The sequence below is a fragment of the Alosa sapidissima genome, chromosome 20, assembly GCF_018492685.1.
Source record: "Alosa sapidissima isolate fAloSap1 chromosome 20, fAloSap1.pri, whole genome shotgun sequence".
NCBI lineage: Eukaryota > Metazoa > Chordata > Actinopteri > Clupeiformes > Clupeidae > Alosa > Alosa sapidissima.
The window spans coordinates 3,919,200-3,944,516 of NC_055976.1; the positions used below are offsets into that span (position 1 = coordinate 3,919,200).

Sequence of the window (25,317 nt, forward strand, 5' to 3'; positions counted from 1 at the left end):
CCTGCGCTCATTTTTCAGCCGCTGGCATCCTATTCCCCCGGCCTCGGCCCTTTCAGATTTGTGGCCCGTGGGATGTTTTTCATATTTCATGAGTCGGTGTATTTTTATTTCTCTTAGTCTTTAACTTGGTGCACTTTAAAGACATTTGTCATCCCGGCAGTGAGGAGAACAGAGCATCAGAGCGGTGCCTTGTGGCTGTGGGCTGTGGGCTGGGGAAAAACCTGAAATGAGTTGGTCCTCTGTAGGTTGGCCAGTGGTCGGCTGTGGATGCAGGCGATGCCCATACATGGGTAGGAGAGGGCTCTGCCTAAATGGGTTTGGGTGTTTGCTGGTCCCCAGCGCTCGCATCTCTTCCATTCTGGAGACGTGTTTACGCGCTCACCGGCTGCTCAGGAGACGTGGGGCCTCCCACATGATACTGTGATGGCAGCTGCCGCTTCAGTGATGTGCTGACAGACAACTCTTCAACTCTTCCTCTCCCTCTCTCTCTTTCTGTGTTTCTGCTGTATGCCCTCTCTTTCCCTGTTCTCACTCACCTTTTCCATTTCTCCGTCTCTCTCTGTCCCTCTCTCTTGTCCTTTTGTTTTCTTTCTAAGTTCAGGATGAAAAATGGTGTGTATATAATGTTTATTACATGTTTCCATAAAAGGGTTTTAAGGATGCAGCAATGTAAACAGTTGCTGGTTGAATAAACGAGAGATATTCAATCTCTCTCTCTCTCTCTCTCTCTCTCTCTCTCTCTCTCTCTCTCTCTCTCTCTCTCTCTGTGCAGTGTGGAGGGGATGAGAAGAGGGTGGACAGCAGGACCATCTATGTGGGACACCGGCAGTGTCCGCCCACCGAGGCCTTTATCCCCCCAAAATTCTGTGACAACAGGATTGTGTCTTCCAAGGTAAGAATACTTAAGCATCTATGTGCGTGCGTGTTAGGGATGCAACAATTAATTGATTAGTTGTTGACTGTTAAGTTAATTGGCAACTATTTCTGTAGTGCCTTCCAGTAAGTCACTTCGGACGCCTTGGGGGTTTCAATAGATAGTTTGTTCGTTTTATTCCAGTATACCATTTCGTTCGTCTCGATAAATAAACGAAATAAACTGACAAGTAACAAATACAATTGAAAACCAAATGCCTGCTGGCGTCCATTCACTTCCAACATCGAGTTCCAAAACCAACTACACAAGGATTCCTCCTTTCTCTACCTATATGCCACTAATTGGCACAGGTGTGCAATTTTAACTCCTTCTGTTCTAATAGTGTTAATTTTGTCACCTATTTTTAATTTAGTCTTAGTCTTGTGACGAAATGTCCTTTTTAGTCTTTGTCATATTTAGTCATTCAAATATCATTTTTGTTAGTCAAGTTTTAGTCAACTAAAAGTCTCTTCATTTTAGTCTAGTTTTAGTCAAAAGAAAACTAAAGCTATCTTAGTCAGTTTTAGTCAAAACATTTCAGTCTTTTTTTATAACAAATTATTTCAGTCAGTCAGTATGTTTACATGCACAGGTAAGTCGAGCTACAGTTATATAAGGCTGATGTTTCAGGCTCACTGCGAAAGTGAGGTTGTCTCTTTCTATGTGCCATTGTATGCCAAGAGTTCTTTCTGTAGGAAGATCACTGGATTCCAAGTCAAGGTCTTTGACCTCCTTTGCTCCGGCTGCTTGTGGGATGGACATTAGGACTGTTCTGCTGTTACTTATCCATTTGTGCAAACGAAAGCCTCCCATTGAGCAAGCTCTTTTAAGCTCTTTGCACAACGTTACAGCATCAGCTTCAGTGGCCACCGATTTCAAGCTTCGGCCTTTAGATGAGCGAAAGATTCTCGTGACGCGGAACTGAGAGCGCTTGTTGCTTTGCAGCTATGTGTGACACTGTGCGCTATTTGAGATGCGCTATCTTGAGGCTTAACAATATCGTCCTGATCCTCTTCTTTGTCATCATCTTGATCAACCTCGAGCCATTTTGTGACGTCTTCTAAGAAACTTTTGAACAGGTTATATTTGGGTTGGTACCAGGGTCGGACTGGAAACAAAATTCGACCCTGGCAATTTTCTCCTGGACCGGCCCACTACTGGACCGACGACCCCCCCCCCCCCCCCCCCCCCCCCACACACACACACACACACACACACACACACACACACAAGCCCACCGATACCAAATTCCCCCCCATAAATAACAAACACACAGTATCATGCTGTAGCAACACTTCATAAACTGAACCCAAACATTTAGATTTGGACCTATAGGTTATTATATAATCAGTATCGTAATTTCTGTCAACTATGACTATCTCCATGCATGTTCAGTAGCCTATATTTTTCATTTAGTCAAGCAGTGACATGTGGAATCAGTGTTGGGCAAGTTACTTCAAAATCGTAATATATTATGTATTACTTATTACTGTCATTTCAAAGTAATTCATTACATTATAATATTACCGTCTGAATTGTAAGGCATTACACTACTATTGTATTACTTTTAAGTTACTTTTACCAAAATATCTGGAAATATGGATTTGGAAATGCAGTTTATTATGCTCAATGCAGCTCATTGCACTTCTAATGGAGGGTGATGTGGTACAACATAATGACTGAGCTAGGCTTAAGCTTGCCCGAGTTTGTGTGCAGTCATCACATTTTGCAAAATTAGGCTACCTTCGTTACTAACCTACCAGTTGATACTTTTTACGTGCATCGACTCGCGTTTGATTGTGCATCTAATGTAACACTCGGTGGAGAGACTTCCACTTTCCAAGTTCCACTTTCACTGTCGTTGTGAGCTAAAAGGCTACTATATGGGAAATACTTTGAAGTTCCTTTTGAGTCCAAACATGAATAGGTTTTCTTTAACCTGTGCTACACTTTTCCACCAAGTTGTGCGAAAATTGTATGTACCCAGAGTTTTTTTTATGTTGACAGACAAACCAGTAAATGGAAGCTCTTTGTAGCGCGTGCAACTTACGTCTATAAAAACAATATATTTATGGAATAAAATTAGACACCTCTGATTGCTGTTTACGGTTAAACTGCGATGATGTGAACACCAGCCAGCGGAGGGCACTTGTATAGCCTAGGCTACCATGCATGGACTCGTAGGCTATATTTCCCCACAAACCAAGCGGCTGCTTGGACAAATCCACTTGAGGGGTGGGGCAGGGGGGCGCGATCGTAACACAAACTGAACCAGTCATGAAGAGGCCAAAATGATTGACCTGTCACCCCCCAATCCAAATGGATGCAACTGCATTTATAGGCTAAGCCTAGGTCTACATGACGGGCCGCAAATAGGCTAAATAACTTAAAAAAATAAATTTAAAAAATCCCGGAGGTCACCGGCCCACATGTGGACCGGGCCACCGGGCATTTGCCCGGTTATACAGATTACCAGTCCGAGCCTGGTTGGTACCAGTCTAAGTTATCGGCCTCCTTTTCGTATGCATCTTTAGTTAATTGTTGTACAGTTGCTTGTAAACTAATATACTCAGCGAAAAATCCATCAAACAAGTTAATTTGTTTCCTAACAGTTTCTTTGTCCTGTCCAGCTTCAATAAGAGTATTAATTTCATTTTGTTTGCGTGTTAAAACACCAAGCTTCCCCCTACGTGTTGCAATTAACTTAAACAGTTCTTTTTCATCGGACAAATCCTGCTCTACAGGCTCTTCGTCGGACATTTTTCAAAGATTAACTCAAAAGTTCAACACACGAGATCGACAATATTTCAAAGTCAACACATCAACGAGAAGACAAACGCAAGTGAAACGCCCATTCAGTTTGTGGTGTAAGCACGGTGGCTCACGTTCAAAGTCATTGTATGAGCGCAGCGGCCCACTCCAATTCAGCGTTTTACTCACAAACGTCCAGATAAAGGTTAAATCCTCAAATCCTTCCAGCGGGAAACGTGTATAATCCACAAACTTTAGGGAATGCAGCTCACAATCTTCCAAGTATCCTAAGAGTAAATCCGTAAATCAAACTTCCCAAACGCAGGTAACTTCCAAATATTACGATGCAGTTTCAACTTTACAATAGCAGAAGGTTTTCAACGCTGTAGTGCCTTCCAGTAAGTCACTTGGGACGCCTCGGGGGTTTCAATAGATTGTTCGTTCGTTTTATTCCAGTATACCATTTCGTTCGTCTCGATAAATAAACTCAAAAACTAAATAAACTGACAAGTAACAAATACAATTGAAAACCATATGCCTGCTGGCGTCCATTCACTTCCAACATCGAGTTCCAAAACCAACTACACAAGGATTCCTCCTTTCTCTACCTATATGCCACTAATTGGCACAGGTGTGCAATTTTAACTCCTCCTGTTCTAAGGCCTTCCAAGGCCATAAGGTCATGTCACCAGCAGGGGTCATTAAATCAACTTAAAACATAAATGTCATTAAAGGTCTCATCTCATCGTTTTTTCATTAATTTTGCCATGGTCTCTAGTATTAATGAATGCCCTGTGCACCGGTTTTGGTGAAAAAAATGCTCTACTGCGTCTATTTCATGCTGTTCTAGTTTGGTGGGGAAGGTGGGAGGGGAGGAACGACAGGATTTGCCTCTTGCTCATGAATATTCATGACATGTTAATGACCTCGCTTCTGATTGGCCAACAGTACTGTGACGTTCCCTCCAGTGCGTCCTCATCCGATTCTGCCTGTGCTATGCTCCATATTCAACTTTACAGTGCTAAAACCTGGCTAAAACTCAAGTCAAAACTGTTGCACAAAATGTCTTCGGAGATACAACTTCATGTGTTTGATCCTGGTATCCGAGTAGGAAGAACCGCTTCCTGATCGTTTGTCGGTGAACGTTGGTTTAATAGAATGGTAACAATTGCATGTCAGCTTAAAACCTCCTAAAAGAGGTAAACGTTTGTGGCAATCGTCATCTTGCATTCAAGTAATAAACAGTTGGAAACGTTTTAAAATAAAGACCTATTTCTTAACACAGTCAAAAGTCTTTGCAATCTTCCTAGTAGATATTTTACTTCACAACACAGGTTATAAGCACCCTAAATGCAGTTCAGCCACTGACCTAGCCTGCTAATTGTATACTATCGGAATAGATAGTTATGGTTTGAATTCCATGATACTATCATTGAAAGACCACTTGGTTATAGCTCAATATATATATATATATATATAGATCTAAATGCAAACACACTTACCTACTCCTAGCTATATTCCGCTGGAATTGCACCAGAATGCCTACAGAAGCAGAGAACGTGAGCTGCAAGACTTCTCCAGTAATGAGTATTTAACTATGGCTTTGATAGCCTACATTGGCAGAGGTTAGCCTACTCAAGTTGTTTTCTGTCACATATGACCCTTAGGAAAAAGTAGTATAGGAATCTTATAGTATAAGACTACTATAGAAAAACTATAGCAGTTATAGGATATTATAGAGTTATTAGTAGTACTTCTACAGTATGTCCCAAAATACGTATTCCTATAAGATTACTATAATATTTTGTCCCAAAATACTATAAGATTCCTATACTACTTTTTCATAAGGGGATTGCTCATGTGGTTAGAAAAATGGGCAACACCAGTACCCCTGTTGTCTGTATGACCCTGTACCCAGGATTAGAACCAGTCTGCCTTAACATAATGTACTCCCTTCAAAATGCACTAAACATTCGACTATGACGACTATGGCCCCCTGTGAGACAGAAGATATGAAAGGTAAGATAAACCTTTAGCCTAAAAGGGACAAAAACTGATGCAACTCCTAAAACTAATATACAAAACAGGTCAATTTTCAATAAATAGCTTTATTATATTTACATACAGCAGTGGTACTCAAAGTGTGGTCCGCAAGCTCTCTCAAGTGTTCCACAAGTAGATGTGGTAAAATATAATAGATGAGTTGTTTGCAATATTGAGCCAACTTGTATGTACAGTAAATCCAAACCGTTCTGCAACACTCATGTAACCTACAGTATGCCAGTTTAAATCATATGAATCCTCTGACAGCATAAGCATGGTGCAAAGACAATAAGCAAGGTGGTTTAGTGAGAAGGCCTATTCTGTTGAAGTAGGTCTACTGTTTTTTTTTTTTTTGCTAGGTGGTCAGTGATCTTTTTTTTTTTTGTTTAAATTATTATTGTTTAAGTGGTCCTTGGTCTGAAAAAGTTTGAGAAACACTGACAAATAGTAATATTGCAGTCTATTAAAATAATGCAAACACAAAACAAGAACATCCAAACTATGCACAGAATGAACAATGTCCTCTTTTTGCCAGACGATGCAGACATCTGGCCTACAGATCCTTTGTAAGATGGTGCTGGGATTATTTAGGGAAAAAGGTCTGAGTTGTTGTTTCGGCTTGTGTTGTCCTGGGTATCCGAAGGGACAACACACAAAACACATTCGTTGGCTGTGATGATTCCATTACATTGCTCATTGATTGCGCTGGGCCATAGGTGGAGCCATCAGGTGTTATTGTGGAGATGTCACTTTCATCCTCCTCCTCCTCTTCATCAACCCGAGGTCTTCTAGCTGGCCTTGGATGAACAGGCTTGATGGGAGTAGAGGTAGCAGGCCCCCATGTCCATGGTGTATCCGAAGTGCTTGTATCAATACTCATACTTTTCATGAAGTATTCTGTTTGGGTACCTAAAGTAAATAAATGTGTATTACTGTCAAGTTACAAGATACTAATAGTACACAGGACATTCACTATCTCACACAAAACTGTACTGGCACAATGGAAACAAAAATATTTTAGTGACTGTGGTAAGGTGTATGATGTACTAAGTAGCACACCCACAAGAAGACATTCAGTAATATCAATTATATCTGCAATTCATGGGTTTCATCAGGTCCATTTACACAGGTGTATTAATCAAGCACCATGCAGTCTGCATTCATAATCGAGGTACTTGATTTTATACACCTGTGGAAAGTGACCTGATGAAACCCATGAATTGACTTTCCCAAACATTGACGAGCACGTGGTTTAACGCTTAGATTAGAAGATTATAGGTTCAACAAGCTAAATCTCTGGGTAGTGTGGTCATATAGTTTCTTATGAGTGTAGCTACACCAGGCACATAACTGAAGCATTCCGTTCGCGTTGCGTCTTCTGCAACAATTAGCTTCCAATAGGTCTAATCAATGGAAGTAGCTACACCTGGCGCGTGGCCTGTAGGCTACGTTCAAAAAAATAGACCATCCCTCTAATAGATTTTACCAGAGCCCTTCCTATTAAACATTCTCTGATTTTACAAGTCGCGAACAGAACACTTCAGTTACGTGCCTGGTGTAGCTTCCTGTAATATAGGCTAGCCTAAGCCTAGCTTGTACCCTTTTCATGCATGCTAACGTGAAGAATATGAACATGCTATTTTGTAACAGTCGTTAGGTGGAAAAGTTTGTTTGTACTTACAGCTTGTGAGCTGGTGGTCGATCGTCGTGACGTAGGCTACAGGTCCAGATTTTCAGAACATCGATGCAAAACCACTTTCTAACTGTAGGCAGGCACAGTGAGTGTGGTCGAAATGATTGGAACACAGAATTAATGTTGCACTATACTTCGGTGGTGGTGTTCCAACGATAAATTCCAACCATTTCTTCCTCAACTCTTCTTTCTAAGGCAAGACATGCAACATTGATGTGTCATTGCCACAAATAACACAGGCACGAATTTGCTCCGCTATGTTAACAACTTGCTGTTAGCTCCTACTAGCTGCAGAGAGACAATCTCCTGGCCAAAATCTTTCTGTCTTCCTGTGGGCGGTCACAAGCCAAGGTGGGCGAGGCCATGAATAATTGTTTTCCCTGCGGCGTCACAGGGAAGGGCTTTTTCTGATTCGCTTGTTTTTCCGTGTATTTTTTTTCATTGGCTAATGCGGGCAATGGGGGTAGAAGATCATTTTCACATGCAGCATGCATATGCAACTTGGAGCGAGCTATAGTATTTCGAAAGGAACAAGTATTAAACGGTTTCTCGGTAAATGAGACCTTTAATGGCTCCTACAATTTCGATAATCGAAAATCGGTTGGTCATTTAAGGAGATTAATCTAAATGACTTCTAAAACTTGAAAATGTTGTTCAGTTTTATTTACTGCGATGACTGAACTAAAATATTTTATCTATCAAACAACTAAATTGATTAATCGAGAAAATAGTCGTCAGATTAATCGACTATGACAATAATTGTTAGTTGGTGCCCTAGTGCGTGCGTGTGGTGCCTCAGCAGCTGCTCTTTACTTTTCCCATCACGTGCTGCATGTACTTTAAACTTTGAACTGAATGCTCTGCTTAAATGCTGGAATGGCTAACCTGTGCCGGGCAAACTTAGTACACCTGTGATTTACTTCTCCCTCTAAAGCACTTTTTCTGACACTCTGTTTTCATCAGCTCACAATATATTGTGTTTATGAAACACTATCTCATTGAAGCAACCGCGGAAGGTTGAGTCCTAGAATAGTTCATCGTGGCTGGGAACATAGCCAGCGTGTCTTTAGCTCGTTTCTCCGGCACATTCTGCAGTCGCCCTAGTGCTCTGCCACATGTTCCTCCAGGTGTGAAGAGACTCTTCAGCTTGGGCTGCATCACCCCACCGGCCCTGGACCAGACTGGCCAGTCAGCACTGGCTCATTCTCGGTCATGATCTGTCTTATCTCTCTGGAGCGCTCTCTGGGTTTTTCGCTTTCTGAGTTCAAGTTCAAATCCAAATGAGCTTTATTGGCTTGACTGTGTCACAATATTGCATCACAATATTGCCAAAGCACTGAACATCTATTACAGAAAGGAAGGCAAAAGCCCCTCTTCCTCTTGCTGTCTGTCTCACTCAGAGTCCTCATCTTTCTCTCACCCCCTGCCTCCCCCTCTTTTACACACAAGGACCCATTCTCCTCCTCCTCCTCCTCCTCCTCCTCATCTATCCTCTCAGGAATTCTTATAAATTTCTCCACCCCCCAGTCCGGCTCTCCATCAGATCCCCACCACCACTTCAGTGCTGCTTGTCTCTGCACCAATGGTGGCCCGTGATTTGTCAACGGGGTTGGGCAGCTGCTGAAATACAGTACATGGTAGCTATTAAGGTGCAGGCGTGTAGGGCCATTCAATCTGTCTCCTGAGCCTGATGGGCCCCCTTAAATCTCCCCCACTGGGGCAGGAGAGTAGGGGAGCTGGGGATGGATCGGGTAGGGAGTGGGGGGCTGCACAGGCTTTTAAAGAAAGGAAGTAAAGAAGGTTGAGTAGTGTAGCACAGAGGTGTCTTAAAGGCAAACACCGGGATATAAAGATTTTGGCCTAAGATTGGAAGGTTAAGAGAGGAGGAATAACTAGGTCTTCTTAAAAGCATTATATCTGCTGCTTTGTAATGGTACATTGCCACATGGTGCATTCTGTAGACCTCAACATGCACTGAGATCATAAAGTCCAAGAAAGAAATGGAGACAAATATTTTACTAGGGGCTGCTGTTTAAATTTTGTCCTGTTTTAAAGTCCAATTTGCACAAAGATCTTGAGTAACTTTGGTTGGCACTATGACCATTCTCCCTAAATAATCAAATGTCTGGTCATGGGGTGTGCAGCCATAGCCAGCTCACAAAGATAAAAAGGTTTGATGACTGAGACCAAGTCAGTTGGTACTGCTGTGCTTTCAGTGAGTCTCTGTGCTGAGTGTGACTTTGCATTTAATCTGCATTTGAGACTTTATTGGAGATGCGTGCGTGCGTGTGTGTCTTGTTTGTGTTTATGTGGCTCAGGAAGATATTTATAGGCGTGTGTGTAGAGGGATGTGCTGAGGATGGCCTAATCAATGGTCCTCCGGAGGGACAGTAAACACACTTTAATTACCCTCAGTCTGCTGTTTACTCTTTTCTTCCTCTCTCCATCATCCTGCTGCTTACCTCTCCCTGGCATCTTCGCTCCCTGGCACCTCTCACTCCATCCATCCCTCCCCCCCTCCATCCCTCCTGCTCTCATCACTCCATTTTATTGCCTGGCTTTCACTCAAAGATAAAAGTCCTGAATGATATTGAAAAGGTGAGCCCCCGTTTGTGACACCAGAGCGCTGCATTTGCATGAGAGAGCTCCCATTGCAAGTGTTCTGTTAAAGCCCAATACCACACACACATAAAGATGCTGCTTATGAATAATCTGAAGGGAGGCTTCTATTCTGTGGGCTCAGAGAACTCTTGAACAGTTTATGTCTGTAGATGGAAACGTATGACAGGCAGAAATATCACTAGCTGCATTGGCTCCAATCACGGCGCACCAAACTCAGACCCGCGGAGAGGAAATGGCACAAATCCAAACTAACTGATGACCTCAAAAACTACCAGACACTCCTGACCTCCTTCTCAGCCAGCATCACTGCTTCTAAGACGGCTTTCTACAATGACAAAATCAACAGCGCTACAGGCACTCGAAAACTTTTCTCAACCTTCAAATCGCTACTCAACCCTCAGCTGCCTCCTCCTCCATCCAGCCTTACTGCGGATACCCTCGCCTCATTTTTTACAAACGAAGTGGCAGCAATCAGTAGTCAATTCTCTACATGCCCACACAACGCATCTGACTCAGATACCGCACTCCTACAACCTCTAGGGGCTGCTGGAACATCTTTTTCAGCATTCGTGCCTCTCTAGACTCCTGACATGTAGCCGTCCTACCACATGCTCCCTGGACCCTATACCTACGAGCCTACTTCAGTCCATCAGCCCGACCATCGCACCAGCTATCACACATGTGATCAATGCCTCGCTAACCTCCGGAACATTTCCAACAGCGTTCAAATTGGCCCGGGTAACACCGTTACTTAAGAAAGCTTCTCTCAACCCTGCTCAAGTCGAGAACTACCGCCCTGTCTCACTCCTGCCTTTCCTATCCAAAGGCATTGAACGAGCAGTCTCCAATCAGGTCTCTGACTTCCTTTCACAGAATAACCTTCTGGATCCAAATCAGTCTGGGTTCAAAAGCGGCCACTCTACCGAAACGGCTCTGCTGTCTAACAGAAGCCTTAAAAAAAGCCAGGGCGACTGCTGACTGCTTGTCATTCTGCTTGACTTATCGGCTGCCTTTGACACGGTTAATCACCGCATCCTTCTCTCTATACTCGCTAATATGGGAATGTCCGGTTCTGCTCTCTCCTGGTTTGAATCCTAACTCACAGGACGCTCGTTTAACGCATCATGGCTTGGTCAGCTATCTGCACCTCACCATCTCACCACAGGGGTCCCCCAAAGCTCAGTGCTGGGCCCCCTTCTCTTTGCTATCTACACCACCTCCTTGGGACAGATTATCCGTTCGCATGGCTTCTCATACCACTGCTATGCAGACGATACACAGCTCTATCTGTCCTTTCCACCTGATGACCCCTTGGTTTTAGCATGGATCTCGGATTGCCTCTCTGACATAGCTACATGGATGAAGGCACACCACCTCCAGCTGAACCTCTCAAAGACTGAACTGCTGGTCCTCCCAGCTAAACCTACCATGCACCACAACATCAACATCAAATTTGACTCCCTGTCTGTTTCACCTACCAGGACTGCAAGGAATCAAGGAGTTGTTCTCGACAACCAACTAAACTTCTCAGATCATGTCGCCCGGTCATGCCGTTTCGCACTCTACACCATACGGAAAATCAGGACTTACTTGACTCAAGTTGCTACCCAACTTCTGGTTCAGGCAATAGTCATCTCACGACTCGACTACTGCAACGCCCTCCTGACCGGTCTCCCAGCCTGCACAGTGAAACCCCTTCAGATGATCCAGAACGCGGCGGCATGCCTGGTCTACAACCAACCCAAAAGGGCACATGTTACCCCGCTGCTCCAGCTACACTAGATACACTGGATACTATGGCGGCCCGCATCAAATTCAAGGCTCTAACGCAGTGGTCCCCAAACTTTTTCTTCCGAGGGCCAGCTCACTATGCCTGGCTCTAAGAGAGAGCCAGAGACTCGGAGTATATAAACCATAAATAGCTTAGTGCTGTGAACAACAGCAGTCTACCTTAGTTGAATATTCCATTACATTTAATCATAGGCTACTGCAATTTAATACCATTGCTAGCTGTGTTTATGTTGCCACCATGCCATATCAGTGTAAAATGTAGCTCAAATGAAATAATGCTAATAAAAAGACTCTGTTTCTTTGCATACATAGCTCAAGTTGTGAACAAGCAATATCCTACAAATAATTTAAAGTTATCAAACTATGACAGTTTTATGAAGTGCTGGCAAACACATCTGAAATGACCACCATTCTAACTTTCACTTACCTGATGAGAACTTTGAACTCTGTACATTTGAACGTGTGAATAAAAAATAGAAATAATTATCCCAGAAAGTCCCAGAAATATGACTTGAATAGAAGTTGGTTAGTTATTAACAAATAATTGATAAACGTTTAAAATACTTTGAGCACTGATGCAGTCAGCATAGGCCTCTTACATTGTTTGCAGGTAGGCCTACATATTTCATTCCGTTTTCGATGGCAAACGCGAAACAGCGCCAAAACAACCACCAGTGGGCAAAAGGAGTATTACATGTGTACTGTTAAGACTCGCCATAGAGAATGAATGGGGAAATTACGGAGGTTATAGTTTGACGATGTCGTACTTCTATGCGGGCCAGATGCTATATACCACGGACATGTTTTGGGGGGCCACCCAAAATGAGTTGGCGGGCCGTAGTTTGGGGACCACTGCTCTAACGCTTGCATACAAAGTAGTCTCCGGTTCTGCTCCCGCCTACTTGAATGCCCTCATACAGACATACACTACCTCTAGACCGCTGCGCTCCTCAGACGAACAACGTCTAGCTCTACCACCGGTACGCTCAGGCCAATCCAAACTTTTCTCATCTGTTGTTCCTCGTTGGTGGAACACACTGCCATTTCCTACAAGGGCAGGGACATCCCTCTCCATTTTCAAAAAAACTCCTGAAGACCCAGCTCTTTAGAGAACATCTCCTCTCATAGCACCACTTACAACAAGTCTTGCTGATCCTAGCACTCACCAGCCGTCTTGAACTGACACGTAACTGTTAAAAACAGCACTCACTGATGCACTTACTCTTACTGTACTCTACCGTTTTTTAAATTGTCCTAAAATTGTTGAGAATTGCTTTAAAACTTAAACTGTTTACCATGTTAGTCGCTTTGGCTAAAAATGCGTCAGCCAAATGTAATGTAATGTAATGGCTCGTCAACACCGCATTTTGCATGGACTTTGCATTGCAAATATGAAACCTATGATTTACTCTTCAGGGTTCTACCACCTATCTAAACCAGATGAGTAAAAATGGGGTCTTTATAGAACTTGCACCATATGGAAGTCTGGTAATCTTTTCAGAAAAGTTTGGACCTACTGCCAATGGCTTTTGGTCCCTGTTTGGCTACACTAATACATAACCAACCTGGCAATCTGGAGCAGGTAGCCACTGATGCAGGGGTTGCACCCATGCAGAACCGTCAAACACTGCAAGATCATAAAGTTTCCTCTTATCTCTAAACACAGTCACGCACAGGAACAAAATAACTACAGTCATCTCATATGTGGAAGAACACAAAATAGAAACGTCAGGACATAAGTTACTTATGAATGAAAAAATCCATCATAGGTTAAGCTGTCAGTAATTTTCTCGATTAATCATTTGGTTGTTTTGTCAAGAAAATGTCAGAAAATGGTAAAAAAAAAATGTCAGTGTTTCCTGAAGCTGAAGCTAAAGTTTATGTCCTCAAATGCTAACCCTTCCTGCCTTGCTGCAGCTGGAGTATAAGCCCTCGTAGAGAGGCAGTAGAGACGGCAGCCGTGCCCTCGTAGAGAGGCAGTAGAGACTGCAGCCGTGCCCTCGTAGAGAGGCAGTAGAGACGGCAGCCGTGCCCTCGTAGAGAGGCAGTAGAGACTGCAGGGGAAGCAGCGCTGTTGCTGTGTCTGAGCTGGAGTCTGGGGCTGGAGAAGGTAATCAGCTCAGCTTTCCGGGGCGCGTAGCATTAGTCAGATAAGTGGCTAAGCCAAATCAATGCTCTACCTGCGGGCACCACAGGGCCAATCTCCCAGGTCACACACACACACACACACACACACACACACACACACACACACACACAAGCCTTGGAACTATTCACCATGCAGCACTTCCTGTTCCCCACTGCCACACTATATCTATTGTCTTTCCCCCTCTTCCTGTGATCCTCTTCCCTACTCAATCTCAACACACAGGCGTAATGGCGCTGAGATCCTTCCCCCCAGTTCTATGTGTACGAGGCTGTGGGCTGTTGCCTCAGTGATGGCTCAGTCCCTGGTCTGCTTTTAAATGCGTGCCTGTGAAGTTGGTTGAGAGAAAAAAGGGAAAGGCTTTGCAGCTGTTTACCAGCAGCATGTAATTAGGTTCCAGTGTGTGTTTTAATTCCTATCCCACCACCCCCCTCCCCACCCGCCCCCTTCTGTTTTTCAGTACACAGTATGGAACTTTCTGCCAAAGAACTTGTTCGAGCAGTTCAGGAGAATTGCCAATTTCTACTTCCTCATCATATTCCTAGTCCAGGTGAGTGGCTATTTGCATGTCTGTGTGTGTGTGTGTGAACAGGTGTGAAGTGAGGTTTTGCCCTCTTGCATTTGATTGTGTAATGGTATGTGTGTGTGTTTTCTGGGCTGCTGATATGATTCAAACTCACAAACAGACACAGAGGTTGCAGGAACTGGAGTCTGTGTGTGTGTGTGTGGATCACAGCAGCATGAGGCAGTCAAGCTGCTGTTGGCCCAATGTCTGTGTGTATTGGTGGTGCCACACACACACATACGCACACAAACTCCTCAGTGATGACGTGGGTGGTGATGGCCTGTGTAAACACACCTCTAGCTTCCCCTGTGCTCTAACCCCAAACAACAGCCAGGCCCAGCGGGCCCTAAGTCAACTCCAGCTCCCACTGCAGCCTCTGCGCCCGTGCTCTGGGTGGGCCCGCCTCCAGTGGAGAGGCCCAGACCGGCCCCAGCTGCTCGGCCGCTGGCTCTCCTCTCCTCTCCTCTCCTCTCCCCCTCTCCTCTCCCCCTCTGGTCAGGCCTGGGTCAGCACTGGAGCTACAGTGTGTGCAGCTGTCTGCTCAGTTTCAGTGAGGTGGCGTGCAGCAGCTCTTTCTCTCCGTGTTAGAAGTGCACTTCGTGTGTGTGTGTGTGTGTGTGTGTGTGTGTGTGTGTGTGTGTGTGTGTGTGTGTGTGTGTGTGTGTGTGTGTGTGTGTGTGTGTGTAAATGCATGGACAAACAGAGATGCATGTGAGCCGATTTGTTTTCTCATTGTTTGTTTTCACCAGTGCGCTGCTGGTTGTGCTCCACTAAGCCAGCTCTTCTCTGGAGAGGTTACCTATATCCCAGTTGCTCAAGGTCCCCCACATCGCTCCTCCCTTCACACACACACACACACACACACACACACACACACACACACACACACACACACACACACACACACACACACACACACTCACTCACTCACACACTTACACAAACCCAGCGCAGCACTCACTATTACTTTCTTTCTTTCTCTTTCTCTCTCACTATGACTCTCTCTTTCTCTCTCACTATGACTCTCTCTCACTATTACTCTCCCTATCCTATCCCTAGCTATCCTCTTGTTTTCCCGTCTCTTCTCTCCTTCTGGCTTTATCTCTTGTTTCATAATTTCTGCCCCTATTTCTCTCTGCATCTCCCCTCTCTCCCCCTCCCTCCCTCTACCTGTACCTCTCTCTCTCTCTCTCTCTCGTTCTCTCTCGTTCTCTCTCGTTCTCTCTCGTTCTCTCTCTCTCTCGTTCTCTCTCTCTCTCTCTCTCTCTCTCTCTCTCTCTCTCTCTCTCTCTCTGCAGCGCTGCATTGCTGACGTCAGGCGGCAGGAAGCCCTCTGTAGTTCTGTAGGGAGCCACAAATAGACACGGGCAGATAAAAAAGCAGCGCTGCGCTAAAAATATCCCTGCGTGCCTCCACTGGGATCTGCTGGGAGGGAGGGAGAGAGGGAGAGAGAGAGGAGAGGAGAACAGAACGAGGGAGGGCATGAGGAGGATGACACAATACAGCAGGCGAGTGGGTGGGAGATCTCTGTCTTTCACAGGAACACTCTGACACCGATATGGCAGGGATGTACCTCATAATGTACCCCTCTGTTTGTGTGTGTGTGTGTGTGTGTGTGTGTGTGGGGCGCCGTCTATGTAAGTGCACATATGTATGATTGCACACTCCTGACTCAGAAGCAGAGAGAGAACTAGAGAGAGAGAGAGAGAGAGAGAGAGAGAGAGAGAACTAGAGAGAGAGAGGGAGAGAGGATTTGGTGTGGGCTTTTGTGTGGCGCAGCAGGAGTGTTGTGTTGTGAGAGAGGGAGGGAGGTGGTTGTGGAGTAAGAGTGTGCTGGTGTGAACTTTGGAGGTCGTTGGCTGGTGCGTCAGCGTTTGTGGTTCTAGTGCTATAGTTCGCAGTTTGTTGTTCTGTGTAAGTCTTGGTGGGGATGCATATATATCTTTGAACACCAGTTGACTTCTGTAAAAGCAGAAATATTACATCACACTCTCACACACTCTTTCACACACACACATACACACTCTCTTTCACACTCATACTCATACTCACACATTCTTTTTGTCACTCACATATATATATATATACACACACACACACACACACACACAAGCTGCTTTCAGACACAACTTCCGCAGTACATGCAGAGTTTTGTCAAACTGAGGTCCATGATGCTAACCTACGGACCTTATGCTGACATGAACGATACATGCGTACGTGGAATGTGGTTGAATACGCCAGGATAACACTACGACCAATGTGTACTGTCCTCCAACGTTGCAGCGCTGTCTTCATCAGTTTAGCTGGTTCCCCGGAATGCAAGGGGAAAAAGTAACGTGCATCATTGCTCATTGCCAGAGTGTCTCGCAGAGACAATTCCATTGTGCTCTCGCAAGAACTCTGGATTTCCAGGGTAGCTCACACACACACACACACACACACACACACACACACACACACATCAGCAGAAGCAGAGTTTTGGCCATAAAAGACTGTTGTCCACCGTCAGCAAAGTCCAGTTCATGAAACTAGCGCACACTGCTGATCACAATGGTTCTGCTTAGAGATAATACAGTTCAGCAGTGACGCGGTTCTACCCCTGGCGTTGTGTATCTGCGGCATGTTCTCTCTCACTCTCTAATGGGAGGACTGAGTTGACGCCCAAGAGGGTCTGCACATAGTATCCTGCCAGATATCTGTCTTCTTTTGTTTAGTTTAGTTTTAAATGTGCACTGATTGCATTGGTGAGCCTCTACTTTGGAAATGAGATTATTCTTTCTCCACAGTTCCCCTTATGGCATCGCAGAGGCTTTTTGAAGTCAACAAGGCAAAACTTTATTCGATTAAACAAATGTTGACAAAGCTCTCCTCTCTGCATGTGACTCGCTGGCGAAACGGATGCGTTTTGTATTGCAGTAGATCTTGTTGCAGTGCTCCATACACGTATTTAAAAAGTCACGGCTGAGTTGTGTTCTGGCTCAGCGCTCATGATGGCATCATGTTGTGGGGCCTGTCCAGGCCTGAAGCAATTCCCTCCCACGCTATCTGGAGACCATCCGGATTCACTATATCTCGCCTGACTGTCCACTTCATCATCCGGCCCATCCAGCCGCATCTGTAGCCTTCACCCTCCACTGCTGCTGCTGCTGCCGCCGCCGCGTGTGCTGTGGGGCTTCTGTGGACTCTGCGTCGGCCCACTCGCCTTCAGAAAGGCCTTTCATCAGCACGCCGGCCCACTCTGGGAGGCCAGGGGGCAGGAGAGAGGGAGGGAGGGTAGCACGACGAGCCGAGCCGGCCAGCACTGCAGCCCATCCATCATGCCCCCAGCCGCCACTACCCCCCAACCCCCCCCTGCTGAAGCAGCCACTCCCCCAGCAAGGGCCAGGGCCCCAGAGCACCCAGCACCATAATAAAGCCCAAACCAGACAGAGGAAGAGAGGGAGGGATGCTGAAGAGGATGAAAGGAGGGGGATGGAGGAGAGTTTAGTGGGTGCGGCACGCTCACCTTAAAACACCTGCAAGTCCTCTCCCTGTGTTTTTCTTCTTTTTTTCTTCTCTGGCTTTCTGACAGTCCAAAGTGGTCTCATGTTCAGAGGTAATGCTCTGCTCTGCTCTGCTCTGGCCAGCCTGGGAGAGTGCTGGAGGATGCTACACACAGAGAGAGAGAGAGAGAGAGCGAGAAAAAGAGAGAAAAGACTTTATTTATTTAGTTGGGTGATGAGGGGGCGGCTTTTACCAGGAAATGCCCTGTCTGTTGGGTACTGTCACTCGCCACACTGTGTGTGTGTGTGTGTGTGTGTGTGTGTGCCGTGCGTGCGCCGTGCGTGCGTGCTCGCTCGTTCTTAGTGCACTCTTCTAGTGATGGGGAAAGCATTAGACATCTCCAAACATACCTTTGACTCTGGGGTGGGGAGTGGACTTGAATTCCGTGAAAGGTCATTTCACCGTTAAGGTTGAGTTAAGTGTGTGTCTGTGCATCTGTGTGTTTGTTTGTAGGCCTGTCTCTGTATGTCGCTGTGTTTCCACATTTGTCTATGTGAGTGCTGTCGCACAGAAACACAAGTGTAAATCGTGCTAAAGGTCATTGAGTTTGGGAGGGAATGCTTGTGTGTTTGTGTGTGTGTGAGGGGGGGGTGCTGTGTGAGGGGCAAGTCTAGGCAGGCTGCTGTGGATTAACAGGCCTTACACTCCAGTTGGTGACCATCATTTAAGAAAAACACGTCTTAGACTGTTTACGCATGCACTTGTGTGTTTGTGTTTGCGTGCTAATGTGGTGGCCTGCTTCCAGCTGGTTGCAGGGGATTACCTGGCTCCCACCGTGTGGAAAAGCACACCAGTTCAGGATCAGCCCTTTTCCTTCCGTTCTCCCTCACCCTCTTTTCTTTCTCTCTCTCCCTTTCTCTCTCTATCCCTCTATCTCTCTCTGCTCTGCCATCTCTCTTCCCCTACTCCTGCTGTGTAGCAGTCTGTTCTCTCTCTTGGCTCTTTCAGAACACACACAGATAGCTGTGTGTGTGTGTGTGTGTTGTCCTGGGGTGGGGGGGGGGGGGGCAGTGTGTGGGTTCCACTCTGGTTCTCCCCAGCCAGTGATCATTAAGCGAGAGAGAAGAGGGGGAAAAAAAGAAAAGAAGGAGAGAAACACTCGTCTTTTACGCGAGCGCTCACTGCGATAAGGAGCCCTGCAGACTGCTGGTGGTGTTGGGTGGTGTTGCTCACGCTGCTAGTGTTGGGTGGTGTTGCTCACGCTGCTAGTGTTGGGTGGTGTTGCTCACGCTGATGCATGCTGCTGGTGGCCACAGTGGTTTGATAGGGGAGCCCCACCCTCACACCTCGTCAGCACTTGTCGTGCATCAGCTGACCGCACCTGCCTTATCTCACTCACACACTCACACACACGCCATCCGCCTCCCAGCCAGCCAGCTCAGACCAGGGTGGGAAAAAATGCTCCCAGACCTCTGTGTGTGTGTGTGTGTGTGTGTGTGTGTGTGGGTGTGTGTGGGTGTGTGTGTGGGGGTGTGGGTGTGGGTGTGGGTGTGGGTGTGGGTGTGGGGTAGGCAGGGCAGGAGAGGACATGCCTGCACACAGTGTGGTCCCAGGCTATCACTTCTCCCCTATGAGAGTCACCTGGAGTGTCACAGTCTTGCTCAGCAACAGTAGAGATTTAAGCACCAGCCTTGTGTTTACTGATATGCGTAATGTGATTGGCAGTAATGCAATATGTGTTTGTGTGTAAGGGTGTGTTGATGTTTGTGTTTGAGATTTCTTGCAGAGCTGAAGGGGATCAATGTATGAACTAAATTTGGTGTGTGTGTGTTACCTCTCCAGGTGATTGTGGACACCCCCACCAGCCCAGTCACGAGTGGCTTACCTTTGTTTTTTGTGATCACAGTGACCGCCATCAAACAGGTGAGTGAGCACAGTCAACCCCACAGCCCATCCCACCTCCGTCAGACACCAGTGTCTCTCTTTCACGTATTTCTCCTTCACTCGTGCGTTGTCATGCAGTCGTTCCCAGTGCCCTGACGGACCGTGCGGAGAGGTGTGCGGCTGCTCTGCTGCCTCCACTGAAAGGCCGAGTGGAGGCAGCAGACCTCAGTGTGTGTGTGTGTGTGTGTGTGTGTGTGTGTGTGTGTGTGTGAAAGGCCGTGTGGAGGCAGCAGACCTCAGTGTGTGTGTGTGTGTGAAAGGCCGTGTGGAGGCAGCAGACCTCAGTGTGTGTGTGTGTGTGTGTGAAAGGCCGAGTGGAGGCAGCAGACCTCAGTGTGTGTGTGTGTGTGTGTGAAAGGCCGAGTGGAGGCTTTATTGCCTTCTGCCATTGGCCTTAACTTATGCTCGGCTGCTAATGCACATTTGTGTGCTTGTGCGCAGCTTGGGAAAATGGCTGAAAAAAAGGGAGGAAAAGCTCTTTTTATCTGCTTTTAAAATCTGATTACAAATGACCCTCTTCCCACACACAACTCACCAAACATGTCCCCACACACCGACGCACACACATATGCACATGCACACAATACACACCGGCATGCGCCACACACTCTGCTCTTCAGATGTATTGTCTCAGGATTGACTTTGTGGTTGCTCCTGCTGTTTGGGCTTTTGAACGCTGGACAATGGAGGGTGGACGTGCGCATACTTATCTAGCCCGGCCACACAGACACTGGCCGACGAGGGGGTGGGTGGACGGCTTTTGAAGTGTGAAAACCGGGGGGGTTGGAGCGGTCATCTCAGTCCCCAAGTCACCCAGAAGGCCCCCGTGCAGGCCCAGCCAGGAGACCAGTGTCCCAAATTAGCGGCGGCTAAAGCAGCGTCACACAAAAGGGCCGACTGGTGGCGAGTCAGTGAGCCGCTCTCTCTCCGTCCCTCTCCTAGCCCCCTGATGAGTGTGTGAACGTGTGACAGGGCTTGTGTGTCCCATAGCGGTCACCCCAGGGTTTTTTGCTCCCAGAAAGTTTTACACTCGGCTCCTTTGAGCTCTCTCTCTGGACGGGGGGCCCAGAGTGTGTGCTGGTTCACCTCCGCCTGCAGGGTCAGTTTGGAGAGTGTTACAGTCCTCAGGGTGAGGTGATGAGTTTCTGAACTGAATCCTGTAGAATCGGCTCTAAAGTTGCCTCCTGTTGTCTCTCTTTGTGTTTCCTGTCTGTCTTGTCTCTTCTTTCTTTCTCTCTCTCTCTCTCTCTCTTTTTTTTTTCTCTCTTTTTCTCTCTCTCAGGGCTATGAGGACTGGCTGCGGCACAAGGCAGACAAGGAGGTGAATAAGTACCCAGTGATGGTGCTGGAGAATGGGCGTCGAGTACCCAAGGAGAGTGAGAAGATCAAGGTAGGCCTCACTCTTGTTTGAGGTGTGTGTGTGTGTGTGTGTGTGTGTGTGTGGATTTGGGATGTCTCTGTGCCGAGTGCTTTTTCTAAAGAAGACTAAGAAATGGCTTTGCTTGTGTAAGTAAATATTTGTGTTTCTGTATAAGGAATTCAGTGCACAGTGAAATGTGTGTATGTGTGCATTTACGGGGCCGTAAGACTTTCTTTCTAAGAGCCCCATCAGCACCTCGAGGTCCCTCTAATACCTTAAGCCATCTGTTAAATGAAGACGTGGCACCCGAGCCATCTCAATTAATTAGGCTCGTTACAGCCAATCAGAGCTGGTTAGGAGGCGCGGCGCGCCAGGCTGATGGCCTCCGTGGGGGAGTCCTGAGGCAGCAGCAGGCCCGGGGTGCTCGGTGCACCTGCGTTCTCTCCGGGAGAGCTGGCGCCGGGCCTAGTGGCACACAGGGGTGGAACACTGCTGACCACTCACATTTCCCTCATTGACCATAACTGCTGAGTCATGGTGTGTGTGCATGTAGGCGCTGTAGCTCTATTATCTCCCTGCGTGTATATGGAGATGCAGGAGGGGGGATAAAGGAGGGAAACTGTTGCTGTGCAAAAAGAAGACACCTGCTCAACATTTCACAAGTGGGACATTAGACCTGCTTGTTATTGTAGTCAAAAGTAAGGGATTTTTAAAATAAAATCAATAAAGATTTGTCAGGGTAGTTAAGTCCTGCTTGATGTGAGATGACCAAGTAGATCATATCCAGGTGTACCATATTTTGATACATGTCTGCATAATCTGTTAACACAGCTGTATGTATGTCTCTAAGCTGCTGTGTGGTGTGTGTGTGTGTGTGTGTGTGTGTGCGCGCGTGTGTGTGTGCGCGCGCGCGCGCGTGTGTGGTGTGTGTTGTGTGCAGGTGGGTGATGTGGTGGAGGTGAAGGAAGACGAGACCTTTCCCTGTGACCTGATTCTGCTGCAGTCCAGTCGGGATGACGACACCTGTTTCGTCACCACAGCCAGCCTGGACGGAGAGTCCAACCACAAGGTGAGCGCTCTTGAGCCCCGGCCTTCCGTCCTGCTCTCCGCAGGCTGGCCGGCACGCTCAGCTGCTCTGGTATGCAGGGCCACTCTCTGCTTGATTTCCTTCTTGGCAATCCTCAGACGGCCTCAGCTCTCCTCTCGGACTGTGTTTTGATTTAGAGATTTTAGCTGCTTGACCCAGATATTTTCCTCACTGCTCTGTGCTCTGTGCTGTTTTTGGTGTCCTGGGTGACCTGCGTGTTGATTTGAGCTGTTGGTTTGTGTTGGTTTGTGTGCTGCCTGCTTTGAAGCACTACGCCAAACCCTTGAACGTTCCCTTCATCTGTCTGTGTCCCTACAGACACATTACACAGTGCCAGACACAGACAAGGACCTGGAGTCTCTCAGCGCCACCATCGAGTGTGAACAGCCGCAGCCTGACCTCTACAAGTAGGCCCTCGTCCCCCGTCAGCTCACACCCTTCTCCTCCATCTCCGTCTCCGTCAGCACACCCACTGCTCTCTCTTTCATGTCCCGCCATGTTGTTTATTCTCCCCCAACCTTCCCTTCTTACATCCACTCCTCTCTCTTTCCCTCTCTTTCCCTCTCTCCTTGCTACCCTCTTTTTTCCCTTCTTATCTTTCCTGTTCTCTTTTTTTCCTCTGTCTTTTTTTTGTTTTGTTGTTTTCAGCCGTTGCTTCTTTTGTTGTCGTTCTCTGTTCTCCTCCATCCTCCTCTCACGGTCGCTCCACCCCACTCTCTCCCTCAGAATAGTGTTTCAACTCCAAACGTTTCCGACCTCACTGCCGTTTGTCCACATTCTAATGCGGTGCTTGTTGTTGATGGATGCAAGCCCATCTGTTTATAGGATGTGGGACTTGCTGAGCAAGTTCCCCGGAAGTGTCTGCACGCCAGGCCCGAGCTCTGCTCAGTAATGAGGCTGCCCAGAGATGCCCGCACAGGCTTTAAGGAGACTCGTTCCACTTAATGACATCCAGCAGCCTCTGATTTAGGATCAGCGGGGTGATCTCCAGCAGTGACCGTTACCATAATGACCCAAAATCATCCACAGGCTTAAGACCTGGTATTGGACGTTGAGCCTTTGGCGCCCCCTATTGATGGCCTTGCACTACTGCATGTAGATGTCCATCTGCGCACGTACTCTGGTATTCCGGGCAGATGAAACGCCAGATGTTGCCTGCTCAGAATCAATTTCCCCCAGAAGAGACTCTTCTGAAGCAGGCCTGCCAGAGACCCAGGCTGCTGGGTCATCCCCAATGAGCATCTCGCCAGTCATTGGTGCTCTGCTTGCAAGGCGTCCGTGCGCTGAGCAGAGTCTCTGCTGGCAGACCAGCCTGTCGTCAGGGCTGGGTCCCTCTCCCAAACAATATATATAGACATAATATATAGACATAATAGACTATATATATATATATATATATATATATATATATATATATATATATATATATATATATATATATATATATATATATATATATATATAAAGCAGCCTGATTATGTGAGGGCGGGCGGACGCGGCTCGTGACCGGTGAATGTGACATGAGTGATTGTCATACCTGAGCTCATCAGTAGCACATGCAGCGGTCAACAGTGCTGCTGATCCCTTCTACAAGAAATTAATATTCTTTCTATCTTCTGTAGGTTCAATGGTCGAATGCACATCTACAAATCTGACCAGGAGCCATTTGTAAGGTGAGTTTGTGTCTATGTGTGTGTGTGTGAGCGAGCGAGAGAGAGAGAGAGAGAGAGTGAGTGTGTGTGTGTGTGTGTGTGTTGCCCGTTTAAGCTCTGTCCACTTCCCCTAACAGCAAGCTGCTGTCATTATTGCATTGATCCATAACTCCAGTAGGTGTTTAAGTAAAGGCTTTCTGGCATGGCTTCAGACGCCTGCTGGACATTAAATAAAACGCTGGGGGAAGGCATTTGTCATCGGCCACTTGGTCACGCGCCCTGTCCATGCAAAAGTCAGCCCGGTCCAAAGTCAAGACAGCCAGTAACCCCCCCCCCCTGACAGGAGCTCTCTACTGCCCTGTCTGACCCTCTCTCAGCTAGAGGCGCCGGCGGTGGACAGCCACTGAAGGTTGTTATGCTCAACTCTTCCACTTCACCAGAATGGCTTGCTGCAGTGCCAAGAAGGGCCATTAACGCAAGACAAGTGCTCTTGTGTCTGTTCCCACAACAGCTGGAATTGCCTGCAGGAGAGCATGTGTTTTTGATGGTGTGTGTGGGCTGTGTATTGTTGTGTGTGAGTGTGTGTGTGTGTGAGTGAGTGAGTGTGTGTGTGTGTGTGTGTGTGTGAAAAGCTCAGCACTTTCCTGTTGTCTTTGCAGGTCACTGGGGCCAGAGAACCTGCTTCTGAAAGGCGCCACATTAAAGAACACTGAGAAGATTTGTGGTAAACAAGATTTGTAGACCATGAGTAATCCGCATTAGTCAGAAGCTGTGAATTCACATAATTACAGGATGTGAAGTTTACTTTACTGTGGATGCCATTCAGTGCTGTAATCTATGGTGCTATTGTTATTGTTCATGAGTGGAAATTGTGTCCACAACTGATTTGATCTTTGAATGATGATTTGAAATGTCTTCCCGAGAAGCACTGGTTGAAATGGTAGTTGTATACTATTGTATTTCTCAATTCTGACCCCCTGACCGTACATAAGGGTTGACTGGCCCCTCTCTTTAAGTTCAGCAGTGCTTGTAGCTCATCTGTGAGATGATTACATTGAAGTGTGTTGCACTTGTGTAAGTGTGCAACTGAAGTGTGGTGTGTTCCCTGTCTGCAGGCGTAGCTGTGTACACCGGCATGGAGACCAAGATGGCACTCAACTATCAGGGCAAGTCCCAGAAGCGCTCTGCTGTGGAGAAGTGAGTGAGGGGAAGAAGGGGTGGAGGGAGGGAGGAGGGCGATGGTCTGGCTGCCAGCCCTTATTGAGTG

At 46.7% G+C, this 25,317-nt stretch overlaps 1 protein-coding gene across 1 annotated transcript in view; it reads left to right on the forward strand.

Annotated features, from left to right (window-relative positions):
* The window catches only part of atp11c (ATPase phospholipid transporting 11C), a 65,458-nt gene that overhangs the window by 15,394 nt on the left and 24,747 nt on the right, over nt 1-25,317 (forward strand). Inside the window, 9 exon segments of the mRNA XM_042074000.1 lie at nt 773-892; nt 14,420-14,509; nt 19,850-19,930; nt 21,234-21,341; nt 22,252-22,380; nt 22,717-22,805; nt 24,021-24,071; nt 24,710-24,774; nt 25,166-25,247. Of these exon segments, the coding sequence (XP_041929934.1) occupies nt 773-892; nt 14,420-14,509; nt 19,850-19,930; nt 21,234-21,341; nt 22,252-22,380; nt 22,717-22,805; nt 24,021-24,071; nt 24,710-24,774; nt 25,166-25,247 (815 nt within the window).